The sequence below is a fragment of the Notechis scutatus genome, chromosome 3, assembly GCF_049901735.1.
Source record: "Notechis scutatus isolate UNSWTSFEM ecotype Mainland chromosome 3, rNotScu1.2, whole genome shotgun sequence".
In the NCBI taxonomy this organism is placed as follows: domain Eukaryota; kingdom Metazoa; phylum Chordata; class Lepidosauria; order Squamata; family Elapidae; genus Notechis; species Notechis scutatus.
The window spans coordinates 117094423-117119728 of record NC_142011.1 but is presented as its reverse complement, the minus strand read 5'-3'; the positions used below and the strand labels follow the sequence as shown (position 1 = coordinate 117119728).

The window sequence follows — 25306 nt, the reverse complement described above, 5'->3', positions numbered from 1 at the left end:
GAGTCACTCACTTTTTGCTTGAAACAACTCAATCAAAACACCATGTTTATCATAAGTGATTCTAAGAGAATAACCCATAGAAACTATATAACAACTCAGGGATTCTCTAACCTTGGCAACTTTAAGACCTGTGGATTACAACTCCCAGAATTCCCCAGTCAGTTATGCTGTGCTGGCTGGGGAATTCTGGCAGTTGATGTCCACAACTCATTCTCTGTATAGTCACATTTATAATCTGCCAATAAGAATGCAAAGGTATCAATTCAGCTGATGAATACTTTTTTAATATGGAATTAATCTTCTGAAAATGTTGTATACACATTCAAGAGATTTAGCTCAACACTAATACTGTATAGGATTCTTGATACAATTGGCAGAATAATCTGGAAAGGTCCACAGGTTAGACAGGATCCCCACTGAAAGGAATGAAAAATCTAAGAATTTCTCTCCTATACTGTTAGAGATATATACTGTAGTGTATCCTTACTCTTTTCATAGTATGATGCTTTTATAATGATTAATCTGGGGGGGAAATGAAAGAATCCCACAAAGTATGTCATTCCTCATTCAATATTCTTGTTAAATATAGTTGCTAAAATATTGACAGTTAATTTGGCATGAAGATTATGGAAAGTAATTCATCCAGTACTATTTGGCTTTATGATACGTCCCAGCTCTGATATTAGTTTATTGACAAATATTTTAAAATTGCATTCTAATAGTAGTGAAACAGCTGTTTTGACTTTGCAGGATGCAGAAAAAGCCTTCAATATATTCTAATTTAAGTTTTTTGAATAAGTTATGAAAAATGGATTTCCATCATTTATCATTTCTTTATAAAAATTATTACTCCAATCCCTCTGTTCAGGTTATTATTAATGGGACTATTTCCTGTGCTATTAAGATAGAGGTAAAACCCATCTCTTTCTAGTTTTTCTGCTTCTTCAACACTCTTCTTTTATATTGAATTAATCCAAATGGTTCTTTTTAAAACATTATATCTTTCCAGTACTATACTCCAATCATGCGTCCTTTTATCAACTTTCAATTACACCAAAAATGTGCTGCCCCTCCCCCAATGCCTGTACCAAGACTTTTCGTTCCTATTTGTTTTCCATGCTCTGAGTATTAATGTAGAGGCATCTGGGTCCTTCAGTTTGCTTGCAGCATGTCCTGGTGTATTTCAAGCATCCCCTCCCTTCTTTGCTGTGAGGTTTACAGACTTTGGGCTTAAGGTGTATGTGTAATTCTGGATATTTGTCTTTCTCTTGGTGCAGTTTGAAGCTTGTGAGATCCTTTCTCCTTTAAAACAATGTTAATTTCCAATGTATACTCTGGGATTGAAAAAAAAATGCCATTGTTTTCAAGAAAAAGCCACATGGCATATATTAACATTTGACATTCTCTCTCTCTCTCTCTCTCTCTCTCTCTCTCTCTCTCTCTCTCTCTCTCACACACACACACACACACACACACACACACACACACACACACATTCTTCTATTAATTTACTGTTTGAAGTTATGGAAAGAGAGCCACATAATGTAGAGGACTTATTTTACATAGAAGATGCTGTTTGTCAAAATATGCTTCTTTAAATTTCTAGGTCCCTGAACAGAAAGCAAATTGTTTTATTATGTATTCTCTAAGGACATATTGGCCTCATTTGCAGTGAAGGAGAAAGTGTTCCCATTCCACCACCCCCAAACCTGTTTCTTTTTAAACTCTATTGTCTTGTTTTATATTATATATTTTACCGATATTAGAATTTAAAATAAACATAATTTAGTATAACCTCACTTTCCCTTGATAGCCAATTGTCTGTTCTGTACAAGAACACCACAGTCACACGATTATGTGTACAGTATAACATCAAACCAAGACCTGAAAGAGAAAGAAGATGAAGACCAGAGGATGGCAAAATGAAATTAACCTAGCCATAGTTTCCAAAGCATTATTACAGATACATTAGGAGCAGACTCCTCCTCCCCCACAAAAAAGGCTGGTGGCACTAACCCATTTTATTTTATTATAATGTAGGCTTTTGTAGATTATAAATTTACTTACTTACTGTCTCCTATGGACAGAAATTTGGAGTACAAGGTTGAAAGTTAAAAAAAAAAGTAAAACAGTGGAGAAAAAATCATCAATAGAGAGAATCAGTGGCAAGTCACTGAATAGGCATATTTCAATAAAACTGCATTTTGCTGGAAGAGGTTGTATGGATGTTTCCTTACCCCTTTTCTGTGGTCTGGGTTGCTGCAAAGCATTTGCAGTAGAATTCTTCCCAGCTGAATTTCTCCCATGCATTGAAAATTCTAAAACATGTCAATCGACTTATGCTTGAAGCTACATTATTTTAATAAATAATCAAATAAATCCAAATTTGCGTTTGAAAAGAAAAACATTTTAGAAGTCACAATTTCATATCTTTCCTCTCTTTAGAGGATAGTTTTTAAAATATATATTCATTATTAATAATCTTACTTCAATGGCCATTTTGAGTAGTGGTTAAAGGCCCCAAGTTAGAAACCGGTAGACTGAGCTCTAGTTCTGCCTTAGGCAGAAGCAGTTGGGTAATCCTGGAGCTGGGCCAGTCACTCTCTCTCAGCCCTAGGAAGGAGGTGATGGCAAGCCACTTCTGAAAAACTTTGTCAAGAAAACTGCAGGCAGGGATTTATCTAGGTAGTCTTAAACACACAAACATAGACACACATATAAATATTGTAGGTTATCACAAGGATTTCACATTGGGAATTCTTTCATAAGTTGATGTTTCTGCATGTCCTTCCATCCACCCACAAAAAAAACCTGGTATTTTGTACTAGCAGAAAAAAATGGTAGCTGCCAATTTTTGTATTCTTTTCCTAAGGTAGCATTAATATAAATGTAGGTTGCATGATGTAAGGTTGCCTTTTCTGCACTTTTGGTATTGCTGCATGATTATAAATATAACACATATCCTGATTTCTAAAGTATGTAACATGTGAATTTGAAGTATGCATCTTGCATACCTTTTACAATGTCCTGTTTATTTCTGGCTTAGAGATATTTCTGATTATTTGTAGAACACTGCTTGATAAGGAATGACTTATATTTTCTGCTTCACTGCTAATTGATTCATTTTGATTTTATCAGAAATGCTAGCATTTGAGATGCTTTTAAGATGTGTTCTTATATAGACAATGAGTTTTGTAAAATAATTGTAATTATAGTTGTGATGAATTTTACTCTGTTACAAATTTTCTTTATATGCAGTTGACATTGTTAAGTAAACTGATACAGAATTTCAATTTATGATAGCCATTTGTAGTTCCTGTCCCACAATTTCTGCCATTTATCTCATTCTGTTGTGTAACCAAAGTTTTTTGCCCATGCTATCATTGTCTGCTTCACTTGTTCATCTTCCAGTTTGATGCCCAGTAAGTAGCTGTACAGTTTCTTTATCAATCTTACTTCTGTCCCTGTAAATGTCTTATCTAATTCTGTTAGTTCTTTATAGAAACCATATAATTTAACGTTTCTCATATCTAGAATGTATCTGCGCTTGTGAATGCCATGCCATATTGATCCCTTGATCACTCAGTTCATGTTTAGTTTTGAGTTCCCCCTTTTCATTCAGAATATCTTTATAATTATATCTAACAATATTTCCCATGTTAATAATGTTTAGGTGAATCAGTGCTTCCATTGTTGAAAGCCAAACTGGTATCCTCAAATAATATTGTTCTCTGATTTTTTTCCCCATACAAACAATAGTGCATTCCTTATGTAATGTCTTTGAAAATAACCATGTATCTCACTTTTCCCATACCACAAGAAAGCATGCCAACCCAGTTGCAAGTCATGTCCCTCCAAAGTCAATAATCTGGTATGCAGATTATCAATACAATCCATTCTTTCATCCATGTTAATACCGCGGCCTGGTAGTACAATTCCCAATTTGGTAATCCAAAATGTCCTCCATTTCTTGAATCCAGTAGCATTTTAAAGCTAATTCTCACTTTTTTCCCTTGCCAGATATATTTTAGTATTCTTTTATTAAGTTCCTCAAAGTATTTCCCCCTCCAATTTTATCGGAATTGTTTGAAATAAGTACTATAATCTTGACAATATATTCATTTTGTTTGTAGCTATTCTTCCTATCAACAATAATTGCAGATTTTTCCATTTTTCCAGATCTATATTAATTTGTTGTGTCTGTTTGTAATAATTATCTTCCTTAATCGTTACACATCTTGCTGTCAGCTGAATCCCTAAATATTTTACTTTTTTGTAATCTGGATATCTATTCTTTTCATTAACTCTTTTTTCTGTTTATCTGTAAGATTTTTCACTAAGATCTTAGTTTTCTCTTTATTTCTTTTCAATCCTGCCACTTCACTATATTATTCTATTTTTTTTATTAATTTACGCCCAGTTTCTTGTGGATCTTCCAAAATAAAAACCAAATTGCCTATAGTTTATACTTTTCCCTTCTTATTTCCATGCCTTTTATCTTGTCTGATATTTCTATTTAATACTTCCAGTGTCAATATAAATAGTAGGGGCGACAAGGGACATCCTTGTCTTGTACCTTTTTAATGCTAACCCTCTCAGTCATATTTCCATTTATCATCATCTTTGCAGTTTGCTTATAATATATTGCCTTAATCATATTAGTAAATTTCCCAAAGTCCATGTTTTTTTTATTGTGTTAGCATAAATTGCCAGTTCACATTGTCGAATGCTTTCTGTGCATCTAGGAAGATTAACGCCATTTACTTCTTTGGATGCGCCTCATAATATTCCAGTGTATTTAAAATTATTCTCATATTGTCTTTAATTTGTCTCTTAGGTAAAAAATCACTTTGATCTGGATGATACGTTGATATAAGAATCTTTTTAGTCTTTCTGCAATTATTGAGGTGAATATTTTATAATCAGCATTCAGTAAAGATATTGGTCTGTAGTTTTTTATCTGTTGTAAATCTGAGTCTTCTTTTAGTATGAGAGTAATATATACTTCCATCCATGAATTTGGTGCTTTTGCTGCTAACAATAGTTCATTGAATACTTCCAACATTGAAATACTTGAAGTATTTTGTAAGTTTTTGTATAGTTCTACTGGTAGTCCATCCAGACCTGGTGTTTTGCCATTCTTTTGTCTCTTAATTGCTTCTGTTAGTTCCATCATTGTTATACATTCATCTAGCATTGCTTTCACTGTTTCAGGTACTTTAGGTAGTTCCACTTTTTCTAAATATTGTTTTATTTTATCTTCTGCAATGGCCTCTTGATCATTTTTTCACAATAATTTTGAATCACTTTTTTGTTGTCATTTTGATGGTGAAGAATTCCTTCATCATCCATTAATTGAGGTATCAATTTCTTTTCTTTCTCTTTTTTCACTTTATATGCCAACCATCTTCCTGGTTTATTTGTATTTTCAAAGAAATTTTGTTTAGCACTTTTAATTTTTTGTGCTACTTCTTCTTTATCTATTAAGTTCAGCTTATGTTTTATTAATTCCACTTGGTTTTTTATATTCTTTTTTGTGGATCTTTTTGTAGTTCTATCTCTAGTCTCTTATAGTCGTCTTCTAATATATTTTGATTTTGTCTCTTTTTGTTTTTCTTTCCCATATATGTTATAGTTAATCCTCTAATATATGTCTTAGCTGTGTCCCATACATTTTGTAGTGACATTTTTTCTTTTCTGTTTTCTTTAAAGAAAAAGTCCACCTCTCTTTCTATAAATTGAATAAATTCCTTTTCTTTTAATATTGATTCGTTCAACATCCATCTTAATTTCCCTTTTTGTCCCTTCCATATAAATTTCATTGGATTGTGATCTGCCCAATTGCTTATTTCTATATTTATTTCTTGTACATTGGATTTTAGCTTTGCTGACATCCATATCATGTCTATTCTTGACCAAGACATATGTCTCTTTGAATAAAATGAGTATTGATTTCCCTTGGGATGTGTCTCTTGCCATACATCTTGGATACCTAGTTCTTCTGCCATTTTGAAGAAAGCCTTTGGAAGTGTTTTCCTGGCTGTTCTGTTTGTTTTTATAGTTTTGTAGTCTAATTCCACATCCACAATTGCATTAAAGTCTCATACTATACATATATTTTTATACTCAAGTTCTATTATTTTCTTATAAAGTTTACCATAAAAATCCTCTTGGTTACTATTTGAAGCTTTTATTGCTATTAAGAGTATCTGTGATATCTCCACCATCAAAATCCTTCCTTCCTCATACATAAAAATGTACTTAACATTAATTGTTTCTTTTACATAAAGGGCTATTCCCCTCTTCTTTTGTTGTGATAAAGAAGTATATAACTTCTCAATTTTGGGATATCCTGAAAATATCATTGAAATAACTAGAGATAGCCCTGGGTGCAAATACAATGACGGCTCTGTGGCCCCAAGATTTTGTAGAGTTGTATGCAAAAATGAGTCCAGCAAACACATATTCATTCATACAATAAATACCATTGCAAAAACCAATCCCAACCACAAAAAACTTCGCTCAAGACCAGACTTATCCATACTGCAAAGAATCCACTCCCGTGAACTCCGCGCAGAACTTAAAACCGGTCTAGACAATGGAGAAAAGGATCTATACATTGACTACAGAGCTGATTGCATCAAAAGAAAGTCACACAACCCACAACTCTGCATCCAATCCCACCCCATCCAATCCAACATCACTCAAAACTAGGCATGCACGCCTCTAACTACCTCTATTCCAACCACAACTGGCCTTAAATGCAAGCTACTCAATGCAAGAAGCCTTGTAAATAAAATACCTGAATTTCTCCTCTTACTAAATACGGCTAAATTCGACATTATATTTGTCTGTGAAACATGGCTCAACACATCTCTCCCTGACTCCATTACCACAGTAAGAGATGTTTACCGATCAGATCGTGAAATCCAGAGAGGAGGTGGTGTTGCTATCTTCTATAAAAAGTCCCTACATCTAAAAAACATCCAAGTTACCCAGGAGCTTGCTATTCCTGAGACCATCTGTGACCTGTCCTTAAATATCACATTTCAGTTCTTACTATGTTACAGAGCCCCTGATTATGACATTGAACATGCAAACAAGCCAAATACACTACTAACATGGGCAGCATCTTGCCCACACGCTTTTATCTTTCTTGGTGACTTCAATCTGCCTCATATTAACTGGACCCTTAACAAATGTACAACTGAACACACACATGCAACCTTCTACAATGCAGTAACAAATCTGGGACTAGAACAACTAGTAACCAACAACGCTAGACTTAACAACTGCCTCTATGTCATCTTCTGCAATAGTTTGAATTCAATTTACGGAATATAAATTAAAGAACCCTTTTCCAACAGTGACCACAACATGATTGACTTTTGTCTCAACATACGTCCACACAAAAATAATCACAGTGATGGAATCCCCAATTATAACTTCAAAAAAGGCAACTATGATCTTGTAGACAACAATCTCTCATCCCTTGATTGGCAATTTCTATTCTCTGGATGCAATACTGTAGAAGACCATTACAACATATTTTTACTTGAAGTCAAAAGAGTCATCAAACTATATGTACCATTAACAACTCCCAAAACCAGAAAAAACAAATTACCCATAACAATAAGGAAGCTTCAATCCAAAGAGAAATCACTTTGGCGGAAGAACAAATCTGGTCACGTTGCCAACTTCAAAAGCCGATACAAAAATTTATGCCACCAGATAAAAACTTAATGGACCAATTATCACATTAAACAAGAAAAAAACCTTCTACACACCAATTCCACCCGCGCTTTCTACAATTTTGTAAACAACAAACTAAAAGACTCAAGGTCCATTCCACCCCTGAAAGGACCTAATGGTAAAGACTGCAATGATGACACTATTAAAGTCAACCACTTTAATACATTCTTTGGCTCAGTATTTGTAAGCAGCAACGGATCATGCCCAGTATTTCCTAGTTGAACCACAGACAACTACAATGATGTAATACATATCGATTTTACAGAAGACAATGTTGAAAAAGCACTACGCAATCTAAAACCATCTCTATCTATTGGACTGGATGGAATATGTGCCTACTTCTTAAAAAAGCTACCCACTGCCATAGCCGAACCTCTAAGCATAATCTTTGAAAAATCTTTCAGGACCAGCTCCTTGCCAAAACTATGGTCACAAGCCACGGTCATCCCCATCTTCAAAAAGGGAGACCCCAGCCTAGTTGAAAATTACAGACCAATCTCTTTATGCTGCGTCACCTGTAAAGTCATGGAATCAATTATTAACCAATCCATCATCCTCCACTTAGAAATAAACAACGTACTCTCTAATAAACAATTTGGTTTCAGGAAAAAACTTATCATGTAATCTGCAACTCTTACACTGCGAAACATATGGACTACTCGACTCGATCAGGGCAAAGCAATGGACGCAATCTACATAGACTTCTGTAAAGCCTTTGATTCAGTGGTACATGACAAACTACTCCTAAAACTAAAATTTTATGGTGTCTCTGGACGCCTACATACCTGGCTAGAAGCATTCCTGTCAAACAGACAACAAATGGTCAAAATTGGGAGAGTCCTATCAAATTCTGTACCTGTCAACAGTGGTGTCCCCCAAGGTAGTGTTTTAGGACCAACTCTCTTCATATTCTACATAAATGACCTCTGTGATCATACCAAGAGCAACTGCGTTTTCTTTGCTGATGATATAAAGCTATTCAACACCACAGACAATACTGCTACCCTTCAAAAAGACCTTGACTAGGTATCAGAATGGTCAAACAAATGGCAACTTCAAATCTCAACAAATAAATGCTCTGTCCTACATATTGGCAAAAAATATCAGAAAATAAAATACAGGCTGAATAGTCAAGACCTTGTTGATGATCCAAACTTTGTCAGGGATCTTGGAGTACTCATCTCTAATGACCTAAGTGCTAGAGCCCACTGTAACTATATAGCCAAAAAGGCATTAAGAATTGTTAACCTAATCTTACGTATCTTTTTCTCTGGTAATATTATACTAATAACTAGAGCATACAAAACATTTGCTAGACCAATACTCGAATACAACTCATCAGTCTGGAACCCACATTATGTGTCTGATATTAACACAGTTGAGAAAGTCCAGAAATATTTCACAAGAAGAGTTCTCCACTCCTCTACTCGTTGCAGAATACCTTATGCCACCAGACTCGAAATTCTAGACCTAGAAAACCTAGAACTACGCTGCCTTCAAGTATAGTATATAAAATCATACATTACAATGTCCTACCTGTCAATGAATACTTCAGCTTCAACCATAACAACACAAGAGCAAACAATAGATACAAACTCAAGGTTAATTGCACCAAACTTGATTGCAGGAAATACGACTTCAGCAACAGAGTGATCAATGTCTGGAATACTCTACCTGACCCTGTGGTTTCTTCCCCAAACCCCAAAAACTTTAACCTTAGACCAGGGGTCCCCAACCACCGGGCCGCGGACCGGTACCGGTCCGTGTATCACTTTGTACCGGGCTGCAAAGAAAATAAAAATAAAAAAAATGGCGGCTTTCTTCGCCTTTGGTGAATGCTGCTGGGATCAGGGATCAAGGACACAAATGAAAGAAGGGGAGGGAGGAAGCAACCAAAGCCTGTCCTACTCTCTGGCTCAGTGGCTTCGGTTTCCTCCCGCCTCGTTCCTCTCTCAGTCGCTCTCTCGCTCCTCCACCAGCCCAGGAAGAAACTGCTTCAAAGAAGCCGGCAGGGTGGCTTTTCCTGTCGGCGCAGCTCCCCCGAAGCGCCCATTCACCCCCACCCCGCCGCCAATCAATCCAGGTTCAATCCAGTGCTCCGTTCTGCCTGCCTGCCTGCCTTCGTTTCTGGTAGTTTCGGAGCAGCTTCGGCTGAGAATAATAACTATTCGCCTCTTTTACTCGGCCGAAGCTGCTCCAAAACATCCAGAAACCAAGGCAGGCAGGCAGGCAGGCAGAACGGAGCACTGGATTGAACCGAGGGCGGCGGGGTGGGGGTGAATGGGAGCTTCGGAAGAGCTGCGCCGACAGGAAAAGCCACCCTGCCGGCTTCTTTGAAGCAGTTTCTTCCTGGGCTGGTGGAGGAGCGAGAGAGCGACTGAGAGAGGAACGAGGCAGATACCTGAGGGATGAGGCTGAGGGAGGGAGGGAGACACCTGAGGGATGAGGCTGAGGGAGGGAGGGCCAAGAGGCGGGGCTTCTCAGCCGTCCTGCAGGGACTTGTCCTGAGCCTCGGAGACAGCCGTGGGCCGCCGCCGCCCAGCGCTCAGTTTTGAAGGCGCTCCTCAGCCCAGCTCAGTTCCTGAATCTGCAGCTGAAACCCTCCATTTTAAATGTCCCAATAGAAGAGAATATCTGTCGCTCAGGGTTGCAATGAGGAGGCATTGGCGCTCCCTGAACTTGGTGGTTTGCTGGCAGACGTTTTATTACCCAACTAGGTAACAACATCAGATGTTACTAGTCAGGTAATGAAACGTCTGCAAGCAAACCACCAAACTCGGACTCCTCCCCCGGTCCTTGAAAAAGTGTTTCTGCGTGAAACTGGTCCCTGGTACAAAAAAGGTTGGGGACCACTGCCTTAGACTGTCTACTATTGACCTCACCCCTTTCCTAAGAGGTCTGTAGGGGATGTGCATAAGCACACCATCGTGCCTATTGTTTCTTTTATTTATTTTTATTTTTCTTAAATGTGTTCATGTATTCATAACTATGTTTTTACTTATACCTATTATCTTGTAAGCCATTGACAAAAATAAATAATTAAATCAATCAATTTTGTTTTGTTGTTTTTAATATGCGCTTTTTGCAAGCAGATTATATCTAACTTTAATTTTTCTAATTTACTAAAAGTCCTTTTCCTTTTTCTTGCAGAGTTCAGTCCGTTTATGTTAATTGATATTAATTTTATTTCTTCCTCCATAGTTTTACTTATAGATGGGTTTTGTTGTTCTAGTTGTTCTTATCTCTCTCAATTATTTTGGTTTCGCTCCTTCTCTTTTTGCTATTTCCTCCACATCTCTTTCACATTCTTTTTGTTGCATATTTCTCTCTCCTGTAGTTTCCTCTTGTCATCTGTCCCCTCTTTCCTCTCTTATTCTCGTTTCCTCTTGTGAACCAAAGTAGTGCTCATAAAATTGTTCTGCTTTTTCTATGGAATCCAATCTATGTCTTTGTTCCATCCAGGTCATCAATATTCCCTCCGGTATCAGCCATCTGAAATTCACTCCATTTTTGATTAGTTGTTTTGTCAGAAATTGATATTCTTTCCTTATTTCTCTAACTCTTCTTGGAATCTGTTTTAAGACCACTATTTCTTTCCCTTTATATTTCAAAGGATCATCTCTCGCTCTTTGTAAAATCTCTGCTTTCATTGCTTTTTTTAGTAAATCTCACATGTACCTCTCTAGGAAGTCTGTTTCTTGTCTCATATCTGGTATGAACTCTAAATGTTTCATCAATCTTAGCAAAAACTTTTTATTTGGTCACCTCCAGAGCATCCGCCAGCAGCTCTGCCAATTTCTCTGCTAGATTTTCTCCCTTTTCTTCCTCAATATTCTGGAATTGCAGATAATAATCAGCCCTGTCCATCTCTAGTGATATTATTGTTCTTTCTTTATTTTTATTTGCCAATGTAAGTCTGTAATCAACTTCTTCCATTCTTTTTTTCTGTTTGTTCAGCTTTCTCTTCTACTTTCTGTATGCATTGTTCACTGTTCATCATTTGTTGAAAATTCTCTATTTTATCCTCTACTTTCCCTATTCTTTCCTTCAAATCATCATGCAGGGCTTGGATCATAATTTTTAAGTCTGCCTGCATCGTGTTCACTTTCTCTTGCTGTATCATAGCATCCAAAGACCTCTGACCTGATGGACTAGGTGTTGCTGATGATGATGAAAATTGTGCAGATGGTGCTTTCCTCATTTTGAAGTGTTTTAATATTTATAATCTACAAAAAGTAAAGGGTAAAATTATCAATTATAATCCAAGAAAAAGATAAAAAATATACATTGTAATCCAAAGGTTATCAATCTTTTGACCCCATCATTCTTGTTTTTCTTCAGGTTCTTCAAATCCTAATCCTTTCTTATATAAAAAAAAGAATTGATTAGTTGATAAATTGTAATCCACATAGGCCCACCAAGTCCTAGATTTCAACCACCAGTTATTTTATATCCACAAATAGAGAGTTAACAGAGCAAAAAAAAAAGGGGTGGGGTGGGGTGGGGTAAGGGTAGGAGAAAGAGAAATGTTTTGCTGTTCTCAGCTTCTATTTTGTTTTATCTGTTTTATTTTCTTTTGAGTTCTAAGAGAATCTCACTATCTGTCTTGTTATTCAGTCTAAACAACTTGTAGTACAATAATTGTTTATCTAGCAGTCAGTTCTTATCTTCAGTTTCACAGTTCCTCAAGGTTATGTATTTTATGTATTTTTCCTCTTTCTCCCTTGCACCTCCTGGCTTTCACCTCTGCCTGTAGGTGGCACTGTTGCTCTACTTCTCTCTTTTTCTTCCTCCTTTTGTATAGTATGTTCCAGTTCAAATTTTGTTGGAATAAGAATAAAAAAGTATGTCCAAGTTTTGTAGTATCCAAAAACTTCTACATTAGTCAATATTATATTTGATTATATTATATTCCAGTCCGTTGCAAAGTTTTCCACTTTTTTTAAAGTTCTTTGACTTAAATTCCTGCTTTAAAAATGGCTCTTAGGCTTTTCTTGCCATTTTTCTCAGGAGGTGGAAGAAAAACAGTTCCACTTCCTCCTTTTTAGATCCCACTTACACCCAGATGTTTTCCAGTGGGCTCTTTCTTCCATTAATGTTAAAATTCAAAGTTAACAATCTCTCACCTAGATCGATCACACTGTCATTCAGTTATCTACACTTCTTTCCAATTGGCTGTCATGGCTTCAGTCTAACACACAATAGCTTTCTTTTCCTTCCTTTTGAGTTTGAGAACCTTCTCTGGATCAGTCAGGGAGATTGCAGGCTCCCTGAGATCAGCAGAGTGCACTCTCTTTGTTCGTTGCTCCTCTGAGACAATTTAGATCTGTCTGGACCGCCCGGCAGTTTGGATTTCAGCACGATCCCACAGAGCCCCATAAGATGCGTTGCATTGCTACAACGTCAGCCCCTCCCTCCCACACTTTGGAACATCCTGCCCTCCAAGGTGAAACCTGCCTCCAGCCTCCCATTCTGAAGAGCTGCTCCGCTGGTTGACCTGGGGCCCCAATAGGGGAGTATCACACTGGAAGTGACTACTGGATTGAAAGCTAATCCCACTTCCCCCATTGCTCCCTGCAATGGGAGGGATGGCAAAATCCACCCATCTTCTCATATCACTATACCATTATTATCTTTTTCATTGTTTATTCTATTGTTCCATTTACTGTTGTTATATTTACACTTCTTTTTCTGTTTTTATTGATGTAAGCTGCCAAAAGTAGCCCCCATAGTGAGACAGGCAGCAAATAAATTTAACAAACAAGCAAATAAATATATCTCCTTCCTCAGTTCTCCATCTCCACTTCCCTGATGCATTTCTAAATATATGTAAAGCAGCTCTCCCAGTACGGAAGTAAAAAAATGCTTCCAGAATATGGAATGATGGAATAATGCGTCTGTACAATAAATGCATAAACAAAATCCCTATTCTTAGACATATTAGAAATAAATACAGCTAGGTAGAGTGTAAGGTTCTCCAAACCAAGCTATTAAGAGGTTTATACCAAAAAAAAACTTTGATACTTGTATCAGTCTATTGTTTCCAATTTTCCATTTGAGGTTTAACTTATTGTTTATACATTAAAAGGAGAACAAAATTCAGAATTGTACTGAGAGCAAAAAATGAGAATGATTTTTTTTTCCAAATTCCAATGAGAGGATAGTAACTTACTCTTAACCCAATCAAATTTGGTTTTTCCACTCCCAATTTGAGGTATACACTAGTTTGGTATATATTGTATACTCGGAAACATATTCATTTATGGGATTCTTTGTGAAGAGTATGCCCATAATTATGGATGGTGTCATCTTTAATTACAGTAATGAATTTAGCAAAATGGTAGCAGAAGAGTATCTCCGTTTCTTCGACTTTACTGGGTTGACCTTGGATAAAGCACTCAGGTGAGCAGAATCTATTAATTTTATGTTTCTGGAATTTTGTAAAGATTAACTACTTAACCATTTTTAGGGTTAAAAAAAGAGATAGCATTGGTTGTTTATAAACAAGCACTGTTCATCTGTAAAGAAAATGTTGGATATTATAAAGGGTAAAGAAGTTTGAAATGTGGGTTGGTTGAGCAGAAACTCACTGAGTAGTCTGATCCACATGTAAATATTATTCTCTCAGGCCTCTTCTCTTCATCCATTGAGCATGATGGCAAACCACGACCCCAGTTTACATTTGCTTTGCTTGTAATGTTTAATAAATAACAAGGCGAAGATGTCTTTCTATGAAGAATTAGTATGATGTTTTCATCCAAGATGTTTGGACTCCATTGAGAACCAGTTTGGTATAGTGGTTAAGGTGCTGGCCTAGAACCAGGAAACTGTGAGTTCTACTCCCACTTTAGGTATGAAAGCCAGCTGAGTTACTTGGGGCTAGTCATACTCTCTCAGCCCAACTCACCTCACAGGGTTGCTGTGGAGAAAATAAGAGCGGGAGGGTGCTGCCTTGAGTTACCTATAATTTTAGTAAATAAATTTCCATGGGCTGAAAGGCAGGATCAGGGTGTGAGGGCACCCTTTAATAAAAAGGCTATTGGGAAAACTCCAACCCTACATTAACCTCTTCTTTACTGGAAATTACATTTTCCTAAAGCAACTTTTTCTGTTTAAAGTGCTATCTGTTTTATTTTACATGTTTATCTGTAAAATGAAATTATACCTTCTATTTCAGATTTCTAATCAGGGTGTTTTCAGGGCAGCCACAGCCGTATGATTTAAATTCCAGCCCTTTTTTGCATGCATTGCAAAATATAAAAGGGATGGAGCTTCATCTGCATAGTTGTGACTGCTAGGGAACTTTTGCCCCTCTCCTGTTTCCAACTTTGGTTTGGTTAATATACATTTCTTTTGCATCTATGACATGTTTCTTTCTATTGATTCTGTGCTGCTCAAACAGAAGACATTTCACTGTAAATAAGTAGATGAAGTACATTGAAGAAAACAATTCTAACTTCAGACCTAAGCCGGTGAATTAGCAGTGACAAATCAGGAAAGATATCTAGTGGTTATGGTAAATAGCTTAATAAAAATATGATCTGGTTCACAGGTGCTACAGTGAGTGCTTTTCACCCAGCACATTATTAAACTATATAATTCACTATCATGGGTTAAAATAGAGTACAACTTTGATTTGATTTTAAGAGGGGTTTTGACAATTGACAAAAGAGATATAGCTCAATAACTTCTAGCCATTATGCTCATATATTAAATGCAGTACTTAGAAGCAGGATCACTTTTAATGCTGGTTCCTGGGGAATAGGAATTGGGAAGACATATTGCATTTATATTTTGCTATGGATTTCCTGAAGGTATCTAATTAATTATTGTGAAAAAGCTGGCCTTTTCATTTTATTTTGTTCATATATTCTACAAATGTATTGTAAATCCAAGCTATTCTGCTTTCCATTTTGCAAGCCAAATTTTCAATGAAACATCTAGATATAAATTCACTGGTGTGGGACTGATGTAAAAGGTATTTAGCCCTTTGGCTTTTGTTTTTCTTTTCTTTTCATACATTTCAAATTTACAAAAATATTGTGTATTCTGCCAGCCGAAAATGGACTACGTGGCCCATTTTCGGGCATTTTTCTGCTGTTTTTGACCCATTTTTTCCCCATCCCTTTTCATCCCAGTTTTCAGCCCATTTTTGGCTGGCAAAGTGCTGCAGAAGGCCATGGAGGGTGAAAATGAGGTGCTGGGGGGGGTGCACATGGCCCATTTTAGCCGCAGGCCGGTCCTTTGATAGTTCCAGGCCAGTCCCGCGGGCCAGATTTAAACAGCCTGCAGGCTGGATCTGGTCCACGGGCCTTGAGTTTGACACCCCTGACTTACAGCCTCTAGAGTTCAAATCCTCACAGAATGTCTTTGATCCCAAAAGGTTTGGTACTTTTAAAACTTGAAAAAAGTTTGATATATTAAATCTTTTGTTTGTTTAGTTGCTTTCTAAATACTTTCTTTCTATGTTTAGAGCTTTCCTAAAAGCTTTCCCCCTTATGGGAGAGACACAGGAACGGGAGCGGGTCCTCATCCATTTCTCTCGCAGATACTGCCACTGCAATCCCCAGGAGAGCACATTGGAAGGTAAGAGCTGATGACGCTCAGATTTTAGCCTCAAACTCAGATGAATTTATTTCAGTAATTAATTTATTTAAATTGTATTCAACTCATGACAGAATTCTAGCTTAAGAGGCTGCTAGAGAAACAGTGCTTGAATTTATCAAAGGAACTGCACAGGGCTGCAGGGGGGAAAAACAACTAACTTTTCTCTTCCTGAATAAAGCAAGAGGGAATAAAGACATCAGCTGAGAAGGGGAGATATTTTTCCATGGAACATGCAGATTCCTAAAACAGTAGAATAGTGTTTCAGATACTATTGTTACCATTTTTCTTCCTGTCCCTCTTTCCAGAAGACAATTACATACAGTATGGTGAGCTGAAGTTTGTATGCTATTAATAGGGTTCTTGGTACATTTGTGCCCAAGGATATAAGGCTCAAAAGACATGTAATAGCAGTAAATACTTTTCAGGTGGGAAGGGGGAATAGAACTCCTTAGCATCAGAGCGTGTTAATAATAATATATGAAATACTAATGCTCTGATGGTCATTTCAAAAAATCCTTTCTTAGTGAGCATCCAGAAGCCAAGAGGAACATATGTGCCAAATTTCAAGTTTGTAGGTTCTGGAAATTTCATGATGCTGCATGAGTGGTATTTCGCTTTTATATACATAGATGATACTGTATGAAGGAATAAGGGTAAAGTGCAAAGGACAGAGAGTGGAAGAAGGATAATATCTGAAATATCAAATGATAATATTTCAGTGATGGTGAACTTTTTGTTGTAGTGTGCTGAAAGTGTGCACGCGTGTGATAGCGCATGTGCCAGCACCCACAATGCAATGTGCCCCTCCCCCCTGTGCATGTGCTGGAAGCACCCCCGCCCCACCCCTTACCTGCACTGCACATGCGTGTGCCTCCCAGATGATTTTCGGCCAGTTTGGTGCCATTTTCTCTCTCCCGGACACTCGAGGGAAGCCTCTGCAGCCTTGGGAGGCTGAAAATGGGCCCGTTTCGGCACTTCCGGTATTTCTGGAAGGCTCATTTTTCAGCCTCCTGAGGCTGCAGAGGTTTCCCTCGAGTGTCCGGGAGGGCGAAAACGGTCTCAAACAGGCCGAAAATCAGCTGGGAGGCACGCGCATGCGCAGTGAGGGTAAGTTTGGCTGGGGCTCGCGTGCCTGTACCTATGGCACACGTGCCATAGATTCGTCATCACGGGTATATTTCTTGTATCTTATGTAATTTAGGCTTAAAAATGAGGCTTTCACAAGTAAGCCTGATGACATTTGAATTGGAGATTCAAAGAGGATATGGGTTGATCTAAATCAGTGTTTTTTAAATTTGGCAACATTAAAAAGTGTGGACTTCCCACCAAAATATTCCAGCTCGCATTCTGGGTGGAGAATTATGGGAGTTGAAGTCCCTGCATCTTAAACTCCACACATCTTAAAGCCTATAGTCATGATTTAAGATTTTAAGACAAACTCAAGCTACTTCAAAATTCATCTGAAAAAAAACCAACCCAAAGGCTATAATGGGAAGCATAAAACATCTGCAGATGCTTCATTGCAGGGCAAAATGGGTAGAAATAAGAGAGATTTCAGAGGTGTAATAATTTGGCTGTTTCAGAAGGCCTTTAGAAGATAATTGTTTTATAGCTGTTGGCATCATGTCTGAATGTTATTTTTATACATATACATATATACTGTACATACACATACATACATATACATATACATATACACACACACACATACATACATGCATACATACATACGTATATATGTTCTTTCACATCTCCAGCACGCTTCCCTTCCCAGCATTCTTTCACAACTCCAGCATGCTTCCCTTCCTCTTGGCTTCTAGGTACTCACTAAGAAATGATTTTTCGAAATCACCATCAGAGCATTAGTATTTCATATATTCAGAGGTGGGATTCTACCAGTTCGCACCTATTTGCTAGAACCGGTTGTTAACATTCTAAGCAGTTCGGAGAACCAGTTGTTAGAAGAAATTACTGGCCTAATCCTGTTAGGAAGGCAGGAAGGAAACATTCTGGTGTTGCTTATAGAAACTGCCTCTCCGTTAACCCTTATTACATTCTTGGCAGGACTAGACTTCCTGTCTCAGGAACATCTCTGGATTTTTTTCCCCCTCCGTTGCTGGTATTTTGTTTGTGTGGAGTGACCATTCAAAGTTACAATGGCACTGAAAAAAGTGACTTATGACCATTTTTCACACTTATGACTGTTGCAGCATCCCCACAGTCATGAGAGGCCAGGCGAAGAGATGCGTGCCTCAATGTGAGTGATGTTGAATTGGCCACACCCAGCCAATAACATGACCACCAAGCCATGTCCACCCAGTCACATGACCACCAAGCCATGCCCACTACCCAAGCCACGCCCACAGAACCAGTTGTTAAAATTTTTGAATCCCACCCCTGCATATATTATTATTAATTGATGCTAAGGAGTTGTACTCTCCCTCCCCACCTGAAAAGAAATCTGTTCCAAATGCAAAACACAAGCAGAGGAGAGGAGTTTCAGTTTTAGTTTCACAGAAATAATGGACACTAACCTCACAACCGTTACAAAAGCTACGAATGGCGCAAAGAGCCATGAAAAGATACATCTCAGAATCTCAAGACAAGATAGAAAAACTTGCACATGGATTAGAAAATAAATGAAAGTATATAATATCATCAAAAGTGTCAGACTGGCCCCAGCTACTCCCTAGGAAAGAATAGCCCTTGACTCCATAGAATCCAGTTCCTGGATTTGGGACAAAATTAATCTTATCAGCTACTTCTAGCTTTTTGGTCTCAGACTTTAAAATCTTGACCTTTCCTGTGAGCTAAGCAGATATAGGAACTGCCTTGTTCTCCACTGAGCCGAAGAGAGAATCCAGGATGGGTAGTCTCTAGTCTCATAGCTCTGCAGACCAAGTTGAAAACTAAGGACACACCCCCTGATAATGGTCCCCAGTTCTTCACTTGGTCTCAGCGTGTTCAGACCACCCTTTAAGGGCTCTGAATAGTTAAGATTGTAGAAGAATCTTCACCCCCCCGGATTGAGTTTTTTTTCCCCTCTTCGAGTGGCTTAGAGCAGGTTTGACACTTTTGTTTTTCGCTTTTTTTTACTGCCTTTAAAAAAAATTCTTTGCTGGTAGACTGGTTTTTGGAATTGTGATTGTAAATTTGGTTGGAGGTGCCCCTGAGAGCCCGTGTGACCTGGGCTGGGGGGGCGGGAGTCAGTGTCTTATTCAACTCACTTTCTCCTGGTCCGTTCTTATTGACCTGTGCTAGCTGCAAAAACCGCAAGGCGCTTCTGCCCCTTTTCAGCATCGGCGGCCATTTCAGACGTTTCGGGACAATTCTGCAGTTCATCTCCAGGATTGAACCTTGGGGGGGGGGGTACTGGCCATCTGGATTGAATCCTGACCCCCTGTCCAGTCACCAGAGCACTGTGGCAGCTGTGAGACGCTTGAGACTGCCAAATTGATTGCGGTGCAGTTGCGACTAATTTTAAAGTATATTAAATTCTTTGTATTTTCCAGATGGAATCCATACACTCACCTGTGCTCTGATGCTGCTGAATACTGATCTCCATGGCCATGTAAGTATGGCTAATAAAAAAGACTAACTTTGATTCTCCCCTCAGATTTCCCCTTTGACTCTTCTCTTATGGTAAATATGAGGCTATCTGGGAACACTAGAATAGTTTGGAAATGAATATTGTAAAAGAAATGGTAGAGGAGAGTGACTGAAACATTTCAATTAAATCTACTTTCATGCTCTAGATAGAGCAAAAGAAACTGCCAAATGTAGCTTTTTAAAAAGTATACTTTTGATCTTAGCCAGCATATCAGTTAAATTATTTCCAAATTATTTGTTAACATAAAACTCTAGTTTCTATTCTTCACCTACCATAGGAGTTAGCCATGTGTTTTACCTCAATATGAAGAAATTTTCAAGTTAACAACTGGGTTTAACACGTTCAAGTGAAGGATTAGCTACTGTTGATTTGCTTCTTCAGCTCATCAGCCCTTGAGAAAGTCCTGACATCTTGACATAAGCTACCTGGAATGTCTGCATGCTTTACTGTAGTTCGTTAAGTTGATAATGAAATACAGGCTTGAGGCTTGAACAGCAACCCTTTTTTCATTCCCTGCTTTACGTGCTATGTTGCTTAATGAAACTTAAGAACGTGTGACTCCAAATTAGCTTAATAAAAATATTGTCCTACTGAGAGGAGACAGATATAATAATCCTTCAGAATACAATATCAAAATGTATATTTGGGGATGGTCTGATGTTACCCTACCACAATTGGTATAAATACAAATCTAGAACTTAACATATACAAAATCTAGTACTTCATATATTGTAAATAATTTTATTTATGTTAAGTCTCATAACAATGACTCTGTCAGACCTGCCCCAGTCTCATCCCTTAGGGAAGAAAAACCCTCGACTCCATTTGTTTCAAGTGAAAAGTACTTTTACTAAGAGATGCTGGTTGCAGTAAAATCAGGTGGAATCTGAGTTTCCCATGCAACAAGACCAAACTATTTCCTTCAATCCCCCATGACCAGTTCAACCCCACCCCAGCCAATGTGATGTCACCTGGATGTGTTTGGGCTGGTAACTTTCCACACTCAGGGCAAACGGCCTTGAAGACACCTTGGCACGAATCGGTCCCATGGTGATCTGCTTTTCTTCAGCTGTCACCCCCACCTCCCAAATTCCCACACAAAAATGCCTACAGATTATTGTTGCCCATTTGTCTGTCCCTCATGCCTCCCCTCCCAGACCTTTGATGGCAGGATGCCAGTGCGGTGTCGGGTTGAAGATGGTGGACCTGACAGACTCGTTAAAAATATTTAATTTTGTAGAAATAAAGAATAATAAAATATATTTTAAGGTCATCAAATGGGAATTATGGGAATCACTTTGGTGTAGTTAAGGTTCTGTCCTAGAAACAAGGAGACTGTGAATTCTAGTCCCCCATTAGGTATGAAAGCCAGCTGGGTGACTTTGGCCTAGTTACATTTGTCTCAGCCCAACCCACCTCAAACACAGTACTTGTTCTAGGGAAAAAAGAGAAGGAAGGAGTATTAACCACATTTGCCACCCTGAGTTACTTATAAAGTAATAAAGGCTTGATAAAAATCTACTAAATAGAATAAATAAACCATACTTATGTATTAAATAGTACAATTTGTCATAAAAATGTGTTTGTTGTTGTGTGTGCCTTCTGGCAACTGGTCCCTGCAGTTTTCTCAGCAAGGATTTTTCAGAAGTGGTTTGTAATTGTCTCTTTCCGAGGGATGAGAGAGCGCAACTAGCAAGAAGTCACCCAGTTGGCTTTATGCTTAAGGTCAGACTAGAACTCATGTTCTCCTAGTTTCTAGCCTGGTGTCTTAACCATTGCACCAAATTGACTCTTGCATGAAATTCTTTAGTACTGTATATGTGAAATTACTCGTGAAGCATTTTAGTTTTGCGTTAGTATAGAAATAGGCAACCCCCAGTTCCCAAGACAGTATTACTGAAATTAGATGAAAAGATAGTTGGGTTTTAATAAAATGGCCCATGGGGGGCAGGGAGTTGAGCTACTTTAAGAAAGGTAATAAAAGTGAGCTGCTTCTAGGAGGCTTCCCATTCTCATCCTTACCCTTGAATCTGCCAAGGGCAGGCAGGCAGGCAGGGATATTCTGAGGATACTCTTATTCTTGATTTTTGTTTTGTAATATTCAGTTTGTTAAATTAGTATGTTTAAAAGAAGAACATTTATCTTGCACATCAATAAAAATAGAATTATCAGGATTATTGTCTTTGTTAGATGAAGGCTGAAATTTGTTGAGTACACTGAAAAACAGTTACTTTAATAAGAAACACTCCACAGTTAAAAACAACAACAACCAATGGATTCTAGGTCAGCACCATTAAATCTGATAATTTGCATCTTTATATATGTGTCATAAATGTTATAGCTCAGTTAATCAATCAAATTTAAAGCTGCAATTCATTAACTCTTTTGAAGAATACAGTCCCCCAATATCTTCTCCCCACACATTTTACTTGCAGTAATCTTTTTTTTTAAGTACAACTATTAAAATAGTCCAAGATAAATAGCTGTAATACTGTATAATGCATCTATATAATAAAAACAATGCAAATGTAATCCCAGCTCTTTTTTGGAGCTCAGTTGGGTCCCTACCGGTCATTTCTTCATTTGGAAAAAGTCCATATTTTTGAGAATCATTTTTCAAGCACCTCACTGCATTTCAAATATGGTCCTTTGTGGTGAAGCTGACTTACTTAAAATCTAAATTTCTACCTAGATTTTCATCTTCTCTTATTGGCTTGAGTTCTCCTTTTCCCCCCAGACAACTTGATCCCTTTAATTATAATTGGCAGCTTTCAATTTTCCTGCTGCCTCTTTGCCCAAACCTTTGGTTAAAGTGGTTGAAGGCCCTTCTGAGTACTGTGGATCTGTCTTTATTGTTGCCCATTTTTGGGCACTGTTTGTTCCTTTATTGTTGCATTGTTGTTGTTGTTATTGTTCTCTGTTTCTACTTTGTGAACTACATGGAATCACTGGGAGTTGGGCAGTATATACTTTTAATAATAATAATAAATACATTTAAATAAATGTTTTTAAATAAATCTTCTCTAATATTTATCCAAGTCTCTGCCACCTTTCTCACTTTATAGAAATAAAAATGATAAAAAGAAATATGTGAGAGACACTTTGGCTCAGAACAACCAATGATTTCATTCAGTAGTGGAGCTGCTACAGAACCATCCCCTCTCTCCCGCCTGCCAATCCACAAAGCTGGAAAGGTTGGGGAACTGTGCCGTATACCATTCTAGACAAATGGCTGTCCAATCTCTTCTTAAAATGCCCCAATGTTGAATTCAATTGAATTTTATTTGATCAAGTGTGATTAGACACACAAGGAATTTGTCTCAGATACAGAAGCACTCAATGAACATGCAAAACAACACAATCATCATTATCATCATCATACCAATAAAAGGGAGGAGTAAAGAATAATAAATAATAATACTACAGCTATACGACATGGGTAAATATACATAGACATTAGACAGATGAAGCACCCCCAATCTCAGGAGGCAAGCCATTCCATTGGTTAATTGTTCTCACTGTCAGGATTTTTTTGTTTAATTCTAGGTTGGTTCTCTCCTTGATTAGTTTCCACCCATTGCTTCTGTCAGGAGTATCCAAGCTTGGACATTTAGGAAAGAAAGACTCTTAACTCCATTTGTATTGAAAGGTGTATTTTTATTAAAGCCAAGTTGTTATAGCATAAGGAAAGCCAGATCTGAATTTTCCAGCATAAACCCTTTTCCTAGGCCCTCCCCCCATGGTCCTTTCACAATTGTCCAATTCAAACTAGGTGTTTTGGTAACAGTCCTAAAATTTGGCACCTCTTTGGTGAGTGTTCACATTCTGTTCTCATGCTTGTGTCCTTGGATCTGCCAGGCTCTGTTCTGGGCTGGTTCCTCTGAGTCTGGTCCCTGTCGCTTTTTTCTCCCTCCCCCATTTTATGGCAGGATGCCATCAAACAAAGCAGGGCTAAAGTGATGCAATGACAGACTTGACATTCTGCTCCTCTTGAAAAAGTGGTTTATTCCTGAAACAGAAAGAAAACAAGAGAAATGGTTAATGTTTATGAGGGTTTCAGTGGGGTTTATCAGGTATTTATTGTGAAATTTGTGGAGGATTCTTGGGGTTCAAATATGTTGAGTATTGACCATTCAGTTTCAGAAGAGGAGAAATCCTGTGGTATCAAGTATTGTATTTTTCCTCTATGTTTATGTGAATATGAGATCTCTTTGACTCTGAAGTGTTGTTCTCCCTCAGTAAGGACAGGGATTAGAGGTGGTTTCTTTGTGGGGAATAAGTGGGAAGTGATTGTCAGTTTCAATAGGCTGCAGTGGAAAACTGGGTGAATGCATCTGAAGGTTTTTGGTAATTCCAATTGCACTGTCACAGGGTTGATAATTTTAATTATAGGGAAATGTCCAATACATTTTGTCTGAGTTTCCTTGATTGGAGATAATTGGTGGATAATTAGACTCCAATGTCTTTTGGTTTGGATGATTTGTTATCAGCTTATTTTTTGTGTGTTTCATGTGCTTCCAGCGCTTTGCAGACCACTAGCAAGGTGCTCTGTAGCTTATTGATCCAGTCTGTTAATGATGTGTTTTGGGGATTGTTTTGCGGCAGTTCTGGTATGACCACAACGTCTTGACCCAGTGTAAAGAACAGTGTAAAACTGCTGTTGCTGAGGTCTGCCTTGTTATATGCTACCTCTGTGAATGGGAGGAGGTCAACTCTTGTTGGTAGTTAATATAGTATCGAAGATACTGCTCCAGGATGCCATTCGTGTGTTCACAGCCTCCATTCATCTGGAGAAGATGGGAGGAGTTAAGTCCTTGTGTGCTGCCCAGTATCCTTAGAAACACTTGACAAAATTGAGAAGTGAATTGAACTCCACAATCTGAGATGATCCACTCTGGGGCACCATGGAGTCAATATACATGTTGCACAAAGAGCTTGGCCAGTGTGCATGCCGAAGAGATCTGGGAACATGGTATTAAGTTCATCTGTTTGGAAAGAGGTCAGTTACCATCCAGATCACCATGTTTCCTGAACTTTCTGGTAGCTCCATTATAAAGTCCATGGAAATTTCCTTCCAGGATGTCTGGGGTTTAGCCACTGGAGGCCAGGGGTTTTTCCTGGTTGACCTTTAGCTGCAGAACAGATGGAGCAACTGGCAACAAGACATTCGAGTCCTCCTTCAATGATGACCACCAAAACTGGCAATTTGCTAAATGAACAGTTTTTAGAAAACCAAAGTGCCTGACCATCTTTGAATCATGGCTTCTTTTCAAGTATATATAATTTGGCTCCAATCCAGATGAGACCATCTCACACTGTGCAGTCCACTTGGTGGTT

At 38.0% G+C, this 25306-nt stretch overlaps 1 protein-coding gene across 1 annotated transcript in view; it reads left to right on the top strand.

Annotated features, from left to right (window-relative positions):
- The window catches only part of PSD2 (pleckstrin and Sec7 domain containing 2), a 95972-nt gene that overhangs the window by 26528 nt on the left and 44138 nt on the right, over positions 1-25306 (top strand). Inside the window, exons 5-7 of the mRNA XM_026672486.2 lie at positions 14074-14154; positions 16226-16338; positions 19872-19930. Of these exons, the coding sequence (XP_026528271.2) occupies positions 14074-14154; positions 16226-16338; positions 19872-19930 (253 nt within the window). The remainder of the gene's footprint in view (positions 1-14073; positions 14155-16225; positions 16339-19871; positions 19931-25306) is intronic.